This window comes from Carcharodon carcharias, chromosome 5 (genome assembly GCF_017639515.1).
Source record: "Carcharodon carcharias isolate sCarCar2 chromosome 5, sCarCar2.pri, whole genome shotgun sequence".
In the NCBI taxonomy this organism is placed as follows: Eukaryota; Metazoa; Chordata; class Chondrichthyes; order Lamniformes; family Lamnidae; genus Carcharodon; species Carcharodon carcharias.
The window spans coordinates 20,903,887-20,921,344 of record NC_054471.1 but is presented as its reverse complement, the minus strand read 5'-3'; the positions used below and the strand labels follow the sequence as shown (position 1 = coordinate 20,921,344).

At 42.5% G+C, this 17,458-nt stretch overlaps 1 protein-coding gene and 1 pseudogene across 1 annotated transcript; one reads left to right on the top strand and one right to left on the bottom strand.

Moving 5' to 3' along the window:
- Positions 1-312: 312 nt before the first annotated feature.
- On the bottom strand, positions 313-1,879 carry LOC121278186 (cold-inducible RNA-binding protein B-like). Its single transcript, XM_041188344.1, has one exon. It carries the CDS (start codon positions 1,776-1,778, stop codon positions 1,317-1,319), a length of 462 nt encoding a protein of 153 aa, XP_041044278.1. The 5' UTR covers positions 1,779-1,879; the 3' UTR covers positions 313-1,316.
- A 3,724-nt stretch (positions 1,880-5,603) lies between these two features.
- On the top strand, positions 5,604-6,992 carry LOC121278184 (annotated as a pseudogene).
- Positions 6,993-17,458: the final 10,466 nt, after the last annotated feature.

Genomic DNA, 17,458 nt, shown 5'->3' with positions numbered 1-17,458 from the left:
AAATGTTATTAGTTTCACAATTGCAATTGATATGGATCTTGTTAAATAATTTCAAAATAAGAACTAATAATGCAGCGTTATTGTGCCTGCAAAGCAAATTTGAGATTGCTTTAAACAAGTATATGAAATAAGTCTACCCAATGATTTACCTTATTCCTTGCAGTTTTCTCGAGTAACACCACAAAATCTTCAGCATTTAAGAAAGAGAAATCAAATAATGGGAGGAGGCAAGTTTGGAATAAAAGGATCATCTTCAGGTTAATTTCCTTGGAAGGAATTTGAATGATTTATAACAAAGACAAGTCACTAGTATTCCTGAAGCTGCATTTTATTCAGATAAATCCACTGGCAAAGATTTGTCTCCCAAGTGGCAATGTTCTGTTCAAAGGATTATGCCAGTTGATGAAAGTACAACAAAAGACAATTGATTTTTTAAAATCAGTATACAGTTTTCAATAAATGAGTTTAAAACAAAAGACCAGTTTTCTTTCAAAGAGTCTTGAAATAAGTTACATGAATACGTTGCTGCGAAGGGGGAATCTTTCATTACTTTTCAGTGGCAAGGAAAATGACTCAAAAGGAATCGGGCACATTGCTGGCAACATTCAAATTAAGGTCTCCCCCACAAAAAAAAGTTCCTAGAAGTCCCATGCCAATTTTCCAAGTGAAGTTGTTTAAATTCATACAAAGCCACAAGGCATAATTGTTTTTTTTTTTAGAAATGTTCAATCCTCATAAGGAGTTGGTTGAATCAACAAGTGGATACAACGGATTCAATGAAAATCAGTCGATTAAAAGAAAAATAACTCGAGTGATTCTCGGAGACCAGTCATCTTAAGAATGGCAGTCCGGGTTCCCAAAGATAAGATGGTGCCGAAGGACGGGCCAGACAGTGGGAGTGAAGTGCTTTTCCGCGCTCTTTCATTCTTTGCACCGCATGGAATTGTGGAAAAATCTCACCAGAAAGCAAAACGATTTCGACAAATTCCAAAAGGAGCTGACGAAAGGAAACTCAGTGGCGATTTAAGTCGCCAATATAATGTCGAAATGAACATCGGTCTTATTTTAAAATAATATAGAAAACGACATGGTATTTGGAGGTTCAGAGTCGAAAGCCCCGACAAAAGGCAGTACTCCAGGCTAAACAACAGGTAACAAGATTAAATCATGACAATGGTGAAAATGGGTTTCTAGCATTTTAACATAACAGGCAAATCAAATTCATCAGATACTGCTTTCTGCGGTTCCAAGAGCCATTGAATTAACAAGGTGGGAGGTTGATCCTGAATCTGGCAGAAATGCTTCTCTAGATTTGATCAGTCATAGTCCCTGTATGAGCGGCCTCCATAACCACCACCTTGGCTCTTGTACCCACCCGAATAGTTGTCCCGGTCTCCCGTATCGTACCGGCCTCCACCGCTATAGCCGCTGCTCCTGTCACTATCCCAGTAGCCGCCGCCTCCTCTCCTGCGGCTACCGTAGCCGCCACCGCCTCGGCCTCCACCATACCCGCGGCCACCTCCCGACTTTTTCTCGGCGTGACCCACTCGGATCTGCCGCCCGTCGATGGATTTTCCGTTCATCGCCTGCAGCGCGTCCCTGGCGTCCTCCGGGTTCTCGAAAGTGATGAAGCCGAAACCGCGGGACGTCATGGTGTCTCTGTCCTTAATCACTCTCACCTCAGAGATCTGCCCGTACTTGGAGAAAACCTCTTCCAGGGACTGCTCGTCTGTCTCGAAGTTGAGGCCGCCGACGAACAACTTTCCTTCTTCAGACATGGTGGCGGTGGCGGGGTTGCTGCGCACTTGAGTGGGTGAAGCTGCAGGAGTTGAAAATGGCGCCGGTCACTCCACACAAACAGACAAAGAGGAAGCGGAGAGCGGAAATTGCCTCATTTGAATGGCTCCTTGGCCGTTTCTCTCTTTTGTCTCTCTCGCCCCCTTTCGTTCTGTGTCGGGACAAGTTTTCCTCTCGGAGCGGCTGCAAAAGAATGAAAGCAGCGGCCAATGCAGGTAAAAGAACAAAAGGCATAAGGAGGAAATTAATTCATTTGTGACCCCAATACAGCAAGTTATGAGCTGGGAAAAGTGAAATCATTTGGACAAAAGAGCTGAACTCCTGAGGGGAGAATGACTGCCATTGACATCAAGGCAGCATTTGACCAAGTGTGGCATCAAAGCTGGAGTCAATGGGAATCAGTGGGAAAACTGCTGGTTAGAGTGATATCTAGCATAAAGGAAGGTTGTTGTTGGAGGTCAGTCATCTCAGCTCCAGGACATCACTGCAGGAGTTCCTCAATCCAACCATGTTCAGTTGCTTCATCAATTACTTTCCTTCCATCATATGGCCCCAAAGTTTTTTTTTCATTCATGAGATGTGGGCTGCACTGGCTGGATATTGCTCATCCCTAGTTGCCCTTCAGAAGGTGGTGCTAAGCTGCCATCTTGAACCATTGCAGTCCATCATCCTGACTTGGAAATATCCATTCCTTCACCATCACTGGGTCAAAATCCTGGAACTCCCTCCCTAACAGCAATGTGGCTGTACCCACACCACAAGGACTGCAGCAGTTCAAGAAGGCAGCTCACCACAATCTTATCACCAGCAATTAGGGATGGGCAATAAATGCCGACCTAGCCAGCGATACCCACATCCCATCCATGAATTTTTTAAAATGTTTGATAAGACACACAGCATCATATTATACAGTATTTGAACAGAATTACAGAAACTGCTCTGTGGTCGTGTTTATGTTCCGCACCAGCCTCTTCCTCTCTTGTTTGCCCTTCGAAGTGAAGATGTCCTTGTTCAGCAACTGAGGTGTTTGGTAGGGTTCTGGTGCGTACATAGGTAACCGCTGAGGCTGATCTGCACTGGAAGGTTCTGCTGCTAGTGGGACAAGATACTGCAGATGATTGTGGGTTGGATGAGCTCATTGTTTGCTTTTTCTCTTGTGCTCTGTGATATGAGCTTGCTTTCGAAGGAGGCGGCACCATTTTTTAATTGGTTGCATCAGGTGCTGCGATTCTGGGCAAGCTTCTCCCAGGATGCGAAGTCAATATCAAAACTTCGAAGTGAAGCCTTCATAATGTCCTTGAAGAGCTTCGGGTGACCATTATGAAAGCACGCCCCAGAATCAAACTCGCCATTGAAGATTCACTTTGATAAGCTAGTGTCAGGTGTTCTTGTTCCATGAGCAGCCCAACTTAATGGCAATTGGCTCCATACAATATGTCTGATATATTACCCTGCCATCTGGTCTTCAGTATAGATCAAATAAAATGGTTGAGTTTTTTGTCATGACGCTGGTACACAGTCCAAGTCTTACATGCGTGGAGCAAACTGGGAGTTCTATTGTTGTATAGACTTTGTTTTGTAGGCAGACTTACTTCTCTCCAATTCCCAGATGATGTTCGAAATCTGCCGAGGGCTACATTTGCTTTGTCAATTCTTGCATGTGTCTCGTCATCAACATAGGCAGCTCAACAGGATCCTACTGAGGTATGAACTTATTCATTGCTGACAGGCTCTGGTCATGGAATGAAACCATGGGCTCGAGATGGGGCTTTCCTGGAGCAGGCTGGTACACTATTTCAGTTTTCTTCATGCTGACAATAAGGCTCAAGTTGTTGTATAAGAGAGAACAAGTCCATGCTACATATCATGTCCACCGATGAACCAGCAACTGGTGCACAGTCACTGCCAAACAGGAAGTTACAAATTATCTCCTTGGAGACCTTGGTCTTTGCCTGGAGTCATCTCAGACTGAGTAGTTTCTGTCCACGCGATATCTAATTTCAATGCCATCATGGAAGGCATTGGACGTCTCAGTTTTTTTATTATTCATTTGGGACGTGGGCGTCGCTGGTTAAGCCAACATTTATTTCCCATCCCTAATGGTCCTTGACGGTGGTGGTGAGCTGCCTTCCTGAACCACTGTAGTCCCTGTGGTGTAGGTATACCAACAGTGTTGTTAGGGAGAAAGTTCCAGCGCTTTGACCCAGCAACAGTGAAGGAATGGCGATATATTCCCAAGTCAAGATGGTGAATGGCTTGGAGGGGAACTTCCAGATGGTGGTGGTCATGCATTTAAAAGGTGCTCCTTAAGGAGCCTTGGTGAGTCCCTGCAGTGCATCCTGTAGATGGTGCACACTGCTGCCACTGTGCGTCGGGCGTGGAGGGTGTGAATTTTTGTCGAAAGGGTGCCTATCAAGCAGGCTGCTTTGACCTGGATGTTGTCAAGCTTCCTGATTGTTGTTGCAGCTAGGCAATATGAAGTGTCCATGACCCCACAAATGCCACAATATCAATATCATACCTTAGGTGTACTTTTGAACTATTTACTATAAACAAGAGACTAGAAAGTAAGGTAGACTTATTCACCAACCAGCTCCTTCTCCTGTGCCTTCAAGTTAGTTGCAAACTTTTAATGTTTTTCTATAATGCAGCTATTTACGCACCTTTCCTAAAAGTAGTTAATTAATCTGGCTATTTGCATAAAGACCCTTAATGCAGATACTCACCATCCAAAGTACTTCTTTACTGTGATGTCACTGTATTTTTTCCTCACTTCTCTTTCAAACTCAACACAATTCCCAGTAGCTGAACTTGTGGGCCAGTTTTGGTATTCATTGGATCATCCTCCAGCAGCTCCAGCTGATGCTACCACCAAGCACATCATCTCTCCCACACCCCTGCTTTCAGCATTCCAAAGGGATTGTTCCCTCCGTGATATCCTGGTCATCCATCACCCCAACATCCTGTTCCCTTCACACACCACCTTTCATGCAAATGTAGATGTAACACCTGCCATTTTACCATCTCTCTCCTCACTGTCAAGGCCCCAAACATGCCTTTCAAGTAAAACAGTGATTTATATGCATTTTTCTGCATTTAGTATACTGTATTTGCTGTTCATAATGCAGTCTGCTCTACACTGGGGAGACTAAATGGAGATTGGGTGACCACTTTGCGGAACATCGCTATTCAGCCTGTAAGCATGACCCCCAGCTTCCTGTTCCTGTAGTAGCCTGTCATTTTTATTCCCCACCTTGCTCTCATGCTGACATTACTGTCTTTGGCCTAATGCAGTGTTCCAATAAAGCTCAACACAAGCTCAAGGAACATCACCTCATCTTTCGGTTAGACACTTTGTAACCTTCTGGACTCAACACTGAGTTCAACAATTTCAGACTAAGCTCTGGCCCCATTTTGTTTCCTTCGCTTTGCATTTTTCAGTCTTACCCTTATTTTTCTCGTTTCTGCTTTTGAACAGCAGCTATTCATTACTTTGCCCTGCACACCTCCTCAGGACACATCTTTTGTTTCTTGTACCATTATCACTCTCTTCGTCTCGGCAAAACAATTTATTTTGTCATTTAATGACACCCTTATTCCAGCTATCACAGAACTGCTCTTTTCACCTACTTAAAATTTATTGCATTTCTAACTTTTCCCAGCTCTAATGCAAAGTCATTGACCTGAAACATCAACCCTATTTTTTTCTCCACAGATGCTACCCAACCTTGTATTTCCAGCATTTTGTTTTTTCGCCAAATTCCCAGCATTCACAGGATTTTGCTTTTGTATACATATTTCTGCTTTACTGATTACCAGGCAATTAGATATCAAAAACAACTGTTTGAGATTGTCACAAGTTGACAGTGTTCTAAATCAATCCTAAATTATAAACTACACAGTAGAATTGTTTAATTTGTTGGTGATGGATAGGGGACACCAGAATCCAAGCTGGCGAGGCCAATTGTTGCTGCCAATTGCTGTGCCAGCTGAGTTCAACTAACTCGGCAGATATGGGGTCATAGATGGTTACAGCACAGAAACAAATCATAAAATCCTTGTGTCAGTGCTTCCAAGTTAGCCCCTAGTTGTAAAACTCCTGACAGCCAGTTGGTGAAGGAGATCAGAAGCCAAACTTCACTCTGAATAAATCTAAAACTGAGTGAAACTTTAAAAAGTGTATAGCTGCTAACTCTACTCCCACCCCAGTGTCAATTTATATGTGCTGAAGTAATCATCCAATCAATACCCTTCAGCTGCATGTGCTTAACCTTAATTTATACCATTGACACTAATGTCTAATTGCACTCTCAGCTCGCAAACCATAAATTCTAATATTCCAATTTTGAAGAACAATGGACTGTGCTTGATGAAGGTCCTGGAAGGTGGGGGGTGCAGAGTGGATGGAGAGACAGCCAATGGCAGCATAACTCAGTGAGCGGGCTCTGTCTGCGGCCGGATGGTGAGAAGCTCCGTCGAACAGATACTCAACAGCCACTACTTCGGAAATAAAGAGACAAGAGCCTAACTTCTGCCATGATAAATACCCAGAAGAGTAGTATTCCTTCCTTGAGTGGTGCATCTTAGCAACAGCACTGCAGGCACCTCAGTCCAGGGCCTCTGTGGTGCTCCTGATGCCCCTCACCCACCAGTGAAGATCCCGGGTGGGCGAGGGAATGGAAGGGATTACACTCTTACCGCGCTCTTACACACAGATGAGAAGTTAACTGTAACGCAAGAGCTACCAGCAAATGGAAAGCAGAACGTTCTCCATTTTCAGTACAAGCGAACAGCTCAAAGGTCTCCAAACGGGATGCAGTTTTCTCCAATAAGAAACTCTTTGTGGAAATTCCTAATGGTGTTTTGGCAGAAGGAAGCAAAGAAGAGTTAACTGTGCTGTTAGAATTTGCTGAGGAGAAAACGAAGATGGAATATATATTTGTCTGCTTCTATAAAAACAGAGAGGATCAAGCCTTGCTCCTGAGAACATTCAGCTTCATGGGCTTTGAGATTGAGACACCAGGCCATCCCTCGGTCCTAGCTCAGTCTGATGTCCTGTTTTTGGTGTACTCCATTGATCATCATTGTCAGAGGAAGAGTAGCCGCATCAAGGAACACTTTACTGTTTCCCACTTTTTATTGTAGCTCTTGTGGGAGAGGGTAGTCCTTAGTATAAATGCTGTGTAATACCCATAGAGCTATGGCCTGTAAAAGGTGCAGATTTTCATTGTCTTTTGTGTAAGCAAAATTTGATCATCTTCCCTAGATGCTCTTTAGACAGTCTGGGCTGAATTCAGCTTCCTGGGCTGATACTGAGCAGGAATAGTTTATCTCGAATTACAAATTTGTCAAGTTTTTTTTGTCATTTGTTTCTTCAACTGTGTGACTTTGTCACTGCTGTTTACAGAAAATGTTGAAAGCCTGTGAATTCCTTTCACATACTGTGTTTTTATATACCTTCTAGAAAGCCATTTACCTTTTTAAAAAAAAACAATTTGTGGTAGCAAATCCCCGATTCTAATCGCCCTCTGGGTGCAGATTTTCCCCATAAATTCCCTTCGATTCTCAAGGTTGTCTCCCCGTAGTTACTGTCTCACTGACCAGAGGAAACAAAAGCCCCAATTTTAACCTGAGCACCAACCGTAATGGGGTGTGTGTCAGGGGTAATATTTAAAAAAAATCAACCTTCCAGCTCCAATTTGTTGCCTTCCCAACGGTTTAAAATTTTCTACCCAAATCAGGCCATCAATATGACTTTGCAAAGGGAGAGAGGGCTTAGTAAACAACAAGGTCTAATTCAGCCTTGAATCTTTTCAATGACCCAGCCTGCACTGCTCTCTGGAATAGAGAGTTCCTCCCTCTATTGTGTCCATTGATTTTCTACTATTGGTGGGACGCTTTTAGTACACTGAACCTCACTAATCCAGAAATTTTGTGACCAAGGCATTTCTGGATTTTGGAATAATGTTAGAATACCTGACCACAAGAATGTGAGCCAGGTATAAATATGTACCGAAGACAAAACAGTTGTAAAGCGGTAATAACATTTGTTTTATTTATCCAACTACTGTATTTTCCAAAATATTGCACTCTTTAACATTAGAAAACACATTTATCAGCGAGTGCAAAGCAGGTCCACGATATTTCTGTGACAACTTGGCACAGACTGGGGCTGGCAAGTATTAACTCAGTAAATGCGGAAAAACCAGGTGGTCATGCGGCTGAGCCGGGAAGATGACTGACTGCTTCAAACTTTGCCGTGTTTCTGCTCCTGTCTGCCTGTTGTACCCTGGCTCTACATTAGAGATTGGGTGACCAGAGGTTGGCTCTGTTCCTTACCCTGGTTTAGCCACTGTGAATCATAGGCACTGACAACTGGACCAAAAGGTGGGAGAGAGCAGGGCTGAATACTCTATGTATGTGGTGGGAAGGGGAGAGAAGTTTATTACTGTGTATTTATGTGATGATCATCTCAGTCTGGCAGCTACAAGAGAAATGCCATGTACAAAGGAGACCACTATACATTCCTTCATTGATCTCACCAAGGCATTCAACCATTTTGGGAGGAGGTGGAAGGGGGAGAGAAGGGATCTGATGGGCGAAGGTGGGGGGATTCTATTTTAGCTTCTGGAGAAAATTTGCTGCATGCCAAAGCTACTCAATGCAATTTTCTCTTTCCATTATTGGCAACATTAGAACCCTTTGAGATTTGGAGTAGGGTCAAACAGGGATGCGTTCTGGCACCAACATTCTTTGGCATATTCTCTTTGCTGCTGCCATATGGCTTCAGGTCATCTACAGAGGGTGTCTTCTTACAAACCAGAGCTGGCAGAAAGCTGGTCAGCCTTGTTTGCTTGAGATTCAAGACAAGGTCTCGCCAATTCCTCATCAGAGAGTTGCTCTACATTGACGATACTGTACTAACATTCCATACTGAGGAACACCTTTAGCAGCAAATGGACGGACTCTCTCATGCCTGCAAAGAGTTTGGTTTGACCATAAGCATTAGAAAGACAAATGTCATGGTCCAGGATGTTGCCATACTGCCATCTACACAAGTGTCACTGGCTAGGCTAGCATTTATTACCCATCCCTAATTGCCCTTGAAGTGGTGGTGGTGAGCTGCCTTCTTGAACCACTGCACTCCATGTGGTGTAGTTACATTCACTGTTAGGGATGGAGTTCCAGGATTTTGACCCAGTGACAGTGAAGGAATGGTGATATATTTCCACGTAGGATGGTGCGTGGCTTGGAGGTAATGGTGTTCCCATGCATCTCATGCATAGGTGGCAGAGGTCATGGGTTTCGAAGATGTTGTTGAAGGAGTCTTGGTGAATTGCTGCAGTGCTTCTTTTAGATGGCACACACTGCTGCCACTGTGCATCGGTGATGGAGGGAGTGGATGTTCATGGTGGTCGACAGGGTGCCAATCTAGTTGGATGCTGGGTGTTGGATGGTATTGAGCTTAGAGTGTTGTTGAAGCTGCACTCATCCAGGCAAGGAGAGTATTCCACCACACTGCTGACTTGTGCCTGGTGATGGTGGACAGGCTTTGGGAAGTCAGGTGGTGAGTTACTCTCTGCAAAGTTCCCAGCCTCGCACCTGCTCTCGTAACTGCAGTATTTATTCCGCTGGCCCCATTCAGTTGCTGATCAATAACAACACCCCAGGATGTTGATTTGAATATACTTGGGTACTGGGCAGAAAAGTGGCAGACAAAACTCAATGCCGAGAAATGCAAAATGCACGGGGACAAAAAATTCACGAGAAGAAATTAGACCATAAGACATGGGCCAAATGGCCTACTTCTACTCCTATCAAGTTTTCTCTGCCATTCAATGAGGGAATGGCTGATCTAACAATCCTCAAATTTGACACATTTTTCTGAAAACTACTTTGGAGTACAATATATGAGTAATTTGACACCTGACATGCAGTAAGTGTAGCATGGTTGGGGTGTATCATGGTTGGGAGCAACAGATGACTTTGGGCCACTGGTTCCCCAGGCTTCCACAACTGGGTTTCCTCACACCATGTCTGAGTCTCTTGTAGATTGATTGCCATAATTATTGTTATGTCCTCATGTTCTAATGCATCATGGCTGCTATGTTCCTGAACTCCATTTATCTATGGTCTTGAAAATGTCAATTGAGCTAACATTTTTGAGGAGAGCATGGTTTTGTGAAAGGAAAATCATGTTTAGCCAATTCATTGGAGTTTTTTGAAGGAGTAACATGCGCGCAGTGGATAAAGGGGTGCCTGTAGACGTACTGTACTTGGATTTCCAGAAGGCATTTGATAAGGTGCCACATCAAAAATTATTACAGAAAATAAAAGCGCAGGGCACAGGGGTGGGGGGGGTAAGGTATTAGCATGGAAAGAAGATTGACTGGCTGGCAGAAAGCAGAGTATGCATAAATGGGTCTCCTGATTAGCAGGATGTGATGTGTGGAGTCCCAGAGGGGTCTGTACTGGGGCCTCAACTTATTACGATTTACATCAATTATTTAGAAGAGGGGAGTGAAGACATGGTAGCTAAATTTGTAGATGACACAAAGATAGGTAGGAAAGTGTGTTGTGAAGAGGACATGATGAGGTTGCAGATGGATATAGATAGGTTGTGAGTGGGCAAAGATCTGGCAATTGGAGTTTAATGTGGGAAAATGTGAAGTTTTTTGCTTTGACAGGAAGAACAAAAAAGCAGAGTATTACTTAAATGTAGAATGGCTGCATAATTGAGGTGCAGAGGGATCTAAGTATTCTAGTACGAGTCACAAAAAGTTATTATGCACGTGCAGCAAGTAACTAAGGCAGCCAATGGAATGCTATCCTTTATCACGAGGGGGATTGAACATAAAAGTAAGGACGTTATGCTCCAGTTATATAGGACAATGGTGAGACCACACCTTGAGTAGTGCGCGCAGTTTTGGTCTCCTTATTTAAGGAAGGATGTAAATGCACTGGAAACGATTCAAAGGAGGCTTACTAGATTGATACCTGGAATGAGTGGGTTGTCTTATGAGGAAAGGTTGGACAGGGTGGGCTTGTTTCCACTGGAATTGAGAAGAGTATGGGGTGATTTGATTGAAGTATACAAGATCCTGAACGGCCTTGACAAGGTAGATATCGAAAGGATGTTTCCTCTTGTAGGTGAGTCCAGAACTAGGGGGCACTATTTTAAAATTAGAGGTCACCCTTTTAGGACAGAGATGAGGAGAATTTTTTTCTCAGAAGGTTCTGCGACTTTGGAACTCTCTGCCTCAGAAGGTGGTGGAAGAGGGGGCATTGAATATTTTTAAGGCAGAGGTGGATTGATTCCCTTGCTTAACAAGAATCTAAAGTTATTGGGGTTAGATGGGAATGTGGAAATCGAAACACAAGGAGATCAGCCATGATGTTATTGAATGGCAGAGCAGGCTCGACAGGCCAAATGGTCTACTACAGTTCCCATTTCTTGTGTTCTTATGCTCTAATTCCAGATTTCCACTATCCTTTGTGTGAAAAAGTCCTTTCTAATTTCATTCTGAAATATGCTTGTTGTTAAAATTATTATTTTTTTCTGGATTTCCCCCACCAAAAATAGTTCTTGTACATCTGCGTTATTGAACCCCTTTATCATTTCAAACATCTTGATTCAATTACCCCTCAACTTTCTAATCCAAAAGCACAATTTCTGGATCGAGAGCTTTGTATAATTATTACTTAATGCATCAGCAATTTGCTCACCTATTTCTAGTAGTCTGGAATGGAAACCATCAGGTCCTGAAGGCTCTCTTACACTACTGGTGTTTTGTTCTCCTCTTCCACTGTGAAAACAAAGTGGTCATTTAACAAGTCCTCCAATTCTTTATGCTTATTAGGCTCACATGTCTCTATTTTTAATTAGACCCTGTTCCATTTAATAATGTTTAGAAAAACGTTGCAGTTATTTTCAATATCAGGTAAGCTTTTTTTTTTCATATTTGCTTTGCCAAACCCCAGCACAGCTCAAATGTTAAAGCTATATTTTAAAAACGTGAACATAAAAGCTGTTAAGATGGCTGCAGTATACCATGTAACTTTTGGCATTTGAACTGTTGACAGTCTAAGGCCAAAAGATGATTAAACATGAAGACCTGTGTGAAGGAACATCACAGCCACTTGTGAAATTCACATCCATCTCTTTGTTTTAAGGATGGATCAAAACCTGCGGACAGTGAGGTTTGTAGACAACTCATCTACCTCGCTTCACCAGGCTCAAAAAGAAACAAACTCAATCTTTTAATATTTATTCATGAGATGTGGGTGTCGCTAGCTAGGCCAATAATTATTGCCCTCATTCAGAGGGCATGTAAGAGTCAACTACATTGCTGTGGGTCTGGGGTCACATGTAGGCCAGACCTGGTGCGGACGGGTTTCCTTCCCAAAAGGGAATTAGTGAACCCGGGTCCCCAGAGTATTACCCTGGGTCGGCGGAACACTAGTCCAGTGATAATGCCATTATGCCACCACCTCGCCAAATAGGTGTTATACAAATGCAAAATGGATCCCTCTGACTTTCACTGTGTTTGGATGAGGGGCCATCACAATGCAAAGACCTTGGCTGCATCACGTTCTCAATGGGAAAACCACAGTGCAGGATAGTTATTGGCCTAACACACCTTTTTTGGAAAAGGACTTCGAACTTGTAACAAATCAGATGGGTGAGACAGCCATGTTTGTTGCCAGCTTTTAAAACAGCAAGAATCAGCTCTGCAGAGACATAAGAGACCAGCAGAAAGCCACTGAACCAGCAGCAATCAACTAAGCAGCCAAGATAATACGCAGCCAAAACTTCAAAATGGGAGGACTCTCTCCAACCTCCTGCAACTTGAAGTTCATCTGAGAATCAACATCTTAGCAATACAACTGCAAGAAGCCTCACAGCTTACTGAGAATTTTATGCTTTAAGACCTTTGCGCCAGCCAAAGCATCAACTCATCTAAGAACCTTAGAGGGCCTACTACAAAAGAGACTGAAACAATCCCTAACTGTAACTTTTTTTTGAGAGTGACAGCGTGAGAGACATTTTTAAATCTCCAGGGTAAGTGTGGGATAATAAATAACCTCTCTTATTTTAAAACTCACAAAACAGCTTGCTGCTGGGATTATTTAAATTAGGGCTACCATTCCAAGGGTAAAAAATACACACACCTGACATACAAAACACTTTGATCACCATCAGTAAGAAAACAAAGTCTGACATTTATCTTTGCAACTTTACTCTCGTGTCACAATTTTTTTTTAATATAGCTCTCTCGGTCTGCTGGATTTTCACTTATTATTGCATCTGTACAAGCCTTTCCTTCAGCTTGGTACTATCCCTTCATTTGGCAAACATGATTAGTTAACTACATGACAAGCTTTTGCTTTTTAGTGACATTTTACTGGTTTTACACTATACCAAGTACTTCCTTTAATACTTCCTACTGTTTGCCTGTAAGCTTACCCATTAACAATTCAACTCAATTTACTGTGATCAATTCATTTTTCATCTCTTGCCTTAGTCTGAGACTCCATTCTCCCTCTCAAACTCAATCATGTTGTGGCCAGAACAAGAACAGAAAATGCTGGAAAATCTCAGCAGATCTAACAGACTCTGTGGAGTGTAAACAAAAACAAAGACAAAGACATATTGTGGCCAGAATTGACTAAATGTTCTCTTGCTGTTAAGATTGTTAACAAAGTGTTATGTTACTGATCTCTATATCTAGTTTGGCTTGTGCCCATATGGCTCTGGAAAACCATCTCAAAAGATTTCTAGAAAATCATTGCAGTGTGTGTGTGGGGGGGGCGGGGGTTCTATGGCGAGGATATTTAATTATTCTTTGTTGATTGTGCTGTTCTACATCTCGTCAGTGAAGATTAAAATCTCCCATTTTTGCCAAATTCTTTTTCCTGCATGCTTCCCTGATCTCTGTATTTCTATTTTCCTTCCCACTCTCACTCATACAACCTGGAGTTCTGCAGACAACTCCCAGTCTTGCAATCTTTGTTATTCCTTTCTCACTGCTCTTACCAGATTGAAATCCCCTCTTTCAACAGCAGTACTTATATTGCTAATCTCTCTCCTTTCCCTGATCCTAAAGGCTGGAATATTCAGCTCCCAATCATGCCTAAGTTGTCGTCAGGTGTCCAATGGGCTACTAGATCATATCCTTTAAGCACATTTGGGCTTCTCATTTATTTAATTCATAATGTTAGGTGCATTTGTGTACAGAGCTCTTTAGGGCAACTGCCCATCCACCTTACTGAAGTTTTCCACACTTTTTAAAAGCTGAAGATGTGGATTTTCCCCTTCTACCCCATAATTAATTTAAATCTTTCCCTACTATCTACATTTCACACAGCATCACGAGTGGCTGTCTGATTTAGGTGATAGCTATCCTGTCTGTACGCTCCACCTAGTCTCGAAGGTGGCCTCAGTGCCTGAGACATCAGAAACTCAGTTCATACACTTTTGCCTCTGGTTTCAAGTCACACCAAAGGACTCGCAGCACAACAATCAGTATTGAGGGAGTGCTGCACCCAGTTGCCGTCCTTCATATGAGACCTTACGCAGAGGCCTCTTCTGCCCACTCAGGTGGATGTAAAAGATCCCATGGTGCTATTTCAAAGAAGAGCAGGTGAAGTTATCCTGTGTTCCTCAATCAGCATCTCACAAAAAAATGGTTATTTTCACATTGCTGTTTGCAAATTGGCTGTCAGATATTACAAAATACTTTTCATTTCAAAATTACCTCACAGTGTAAATGCTTTGAAATGTGCGGTGGTGGTAAAAGGTGCCATATAAATGCATGTTTTTCTTCAAGAATTAGTGAGTGACTGGCAGAATGTCAATCTTTCTATCTCTGCGGCATGTGGTTGGGAGTAATCCAGACTTTGCTGCCCTGGAGGATCTGCTCTCTAACCTACAGTTTTTAGAGCTCCATAATCTTTTTAGAGAACCTTGAATCTATTCCCATCCATGCCATTGGTTCTCACCTGTGTAACTTCTGGCTGCTCACTCTTACATTCTTGAACTTTTTGTATCTGCTGTGTGATATTCTGAAAGTCACTTACAAAGCAACATACTTAGGGACTCTGAATCACATCTTTCCTTACTCAAGAATATCCCACGTAACCACTCACCTGTAGTTTCCCTTGGCCCTCAGCACCCAACAATCACTATTAACATTTTTGTTCATATCACCAGTGCCTAAACAGGTATACTGCTCAGCCCATTCCAGCTCCATCGATGATCAACATTCTACCCTCACCTGTTGCTTCCTGCCCTGATGGTGGTCATAGTCTTCATTTACAGCTGTTCCATTCCTAGCAATGTAAGGTGATCACCCTGTGGAACAAATGCTCCCAAAAACTTTTTCCCTCTCGATGCTTTTGAAGTTTTGCAATTTTCAACTGAAGAAGTGCATTCTGTGTAAACTTCATGTAGCAAAGTCTGTGGGCCCTGACAACATTCCAGCTGTAGTGCTAAAGAATTCTTGTGCTCTCGAACTAGCCATGAATTAGCAATTTGGAAAATTGTTCACAAGAAGCAAGGCAAATACAATCTGGCCCATTATCATCCCATTCATTAGCTAACTGATGGAAGGTGTCATCTACAGTACTATTAAGTGGCACTTACTCAGCCATAACCTGTTCACTAATACTCAGTTTGTGTTCCACCTTGACCGCTCAGCTCCAGACCTCAACACAGCCTTAGGCCCAGAACATCGCTGAAGACTTCCTCAGGGCAGTGTCCGAGACCCAACCATCTTCAGCTGCTTCAGTAATGAGCTCTTCCCCACGCATAAGATCTAAAGTGCTGAAGATTGCTAAGTGTTCAGTTCCATTTGCAACTCCTCATAAATAACGAAGCAATCCATGGCTGCACGTGGCAAAATCTGGACACCATTCAGACTTTGGCTTCGACAGCACCTTCCAAACCTGTGACATTTCTTATCCAGAGGAACAAGGGCATCAGGCACATGAGAAACCCAGCACCAAAGTTTCTCCTCCAAATCACAAAATAGCCATTGCATTATCCTTACACACTTTTTGTTTCTTATGTATAAACCCAAAGTGAATGTCAGCCAGCTGTACCACGAAACGCACATCACTTTGATACTTGGGTGCTTACACAGAGACATTGGTTAACATCTAGTTTGTTGGGGGCGAAAAAGAGGAGCCATTTTATCAGTTAGGTTTAGTGCTGCTGCTGCTCCTTGTGCTCAGCTAAGGTACATTGTACAACTGTACTTTCTCAATCAGCCATTCATCTCATTAGACGAGCAAATCCTGGTCTACTGTGAATGAGTTAGCACATTAATTCCAATATATCTCAGAAATTGTACATTCGGGTAGGAAAACTTAGACGATGTATTCCTTAGAAAAAGGACTGTCTAAAGGGGGTGGAGGTACAATAGGATCTAGGGCCACAAATACACTATTTCAATAGGAATGCACATTAATGAAGCCATAGAATAGACAAATCATTTCAAAGAGATAGAAATCAAAAGTGGAGAAGGCAGGTTAAATCTTTACAAAGCTTTAGTTAGACCAGACTTATGAGTGCCGTGCACAGTTCAGGTGGCCCTATTATAAGGATACAGCATTGGACAAAGTGCAGTTTTGCAAGTATGAATACAGAACCGAGCTTATTATCAGAAAAGACTGAACCAACAGGTGCTCTTTAAAGTTACAAATGGGTTCAATAAGGTAGATAGAGATGTTTTGAATTAAACGGTGTCCAAAACTAGAGACCATAAATATAAGATTGTTACAAATACGTCCACTAAGAATTCAGGAGAAACTTCTTTATCCAGAGAGTGGTGAGAAAGTGAAACTTGCTATCATGTTGATCATTTGAAGCAAGTAACAAATATCTAACTTCTGCTTGAAGTGTATAAGTAACATGTGAGAAAGCAACAGAAGGATATATTGATAGGGCAAAATGAGGTTTATATGGAGCTTCAATTTGTTGGGCCCAATGACCCATTTCAGTTCTACAAATTCTACATAAGTCTGGTTTCATTAACATAGGATTTCAGGTTACGTGAACATTATTTTTCAGGTCAATCATGCTGCAAGAAGATCTTCCACACAATCTATCATGGTTTTCTACACTTTGTACAATATTATATTCATGAGGCACTACAAATATCTGACCCCACAAGATTTCACCTATTCAGCATTACCACATGTTTCTGTAGCACCAAGCAAAGGAGTAATTAGAAAAAGGTTTGACTAAAACGCTCGGGCAAAGAGGTAGGTTTTAAGGCATGTTTTAAATGAGATTAGGGATGAGATTCCAAAGCATGGGGCTTATATGGCTGATGACGCAGCCACCGATGGCAAATGATGGTAGCAGACGGAGGCCAAAATTGGAAACTTCTCAGAGTTGAAAGGCTGCAGGAAGCTACAGAGGGGAGAGGCAATGGAACGATTTGAACATGAGGATGACAACTTTAATATCAAGAGGTTGGTGGACTGGGGAGCCAATGTGGAACATCAAGCATAAAGGTAATGGGTAAACACAGCTTAATGTATTAGGACAAAAACAAAAATACCTGGAAAAACTCAGCAGGTCTGACAGCATCTGCGGAGAGGGATACAGTTGACGTTTCGAGTCAGCATGACCCTTCATCAGAACTAAGACATA

Excerpts from the sequence above, each read along its gene's own strand:
- LOC121278186 (XM_041188344.1), bottom strand. The coding sequence starts at position 1,778 with ATGTCTGAAGAAGGAAAGTTGTTCGTCGGCGGCCTCAACTTCGAGACA.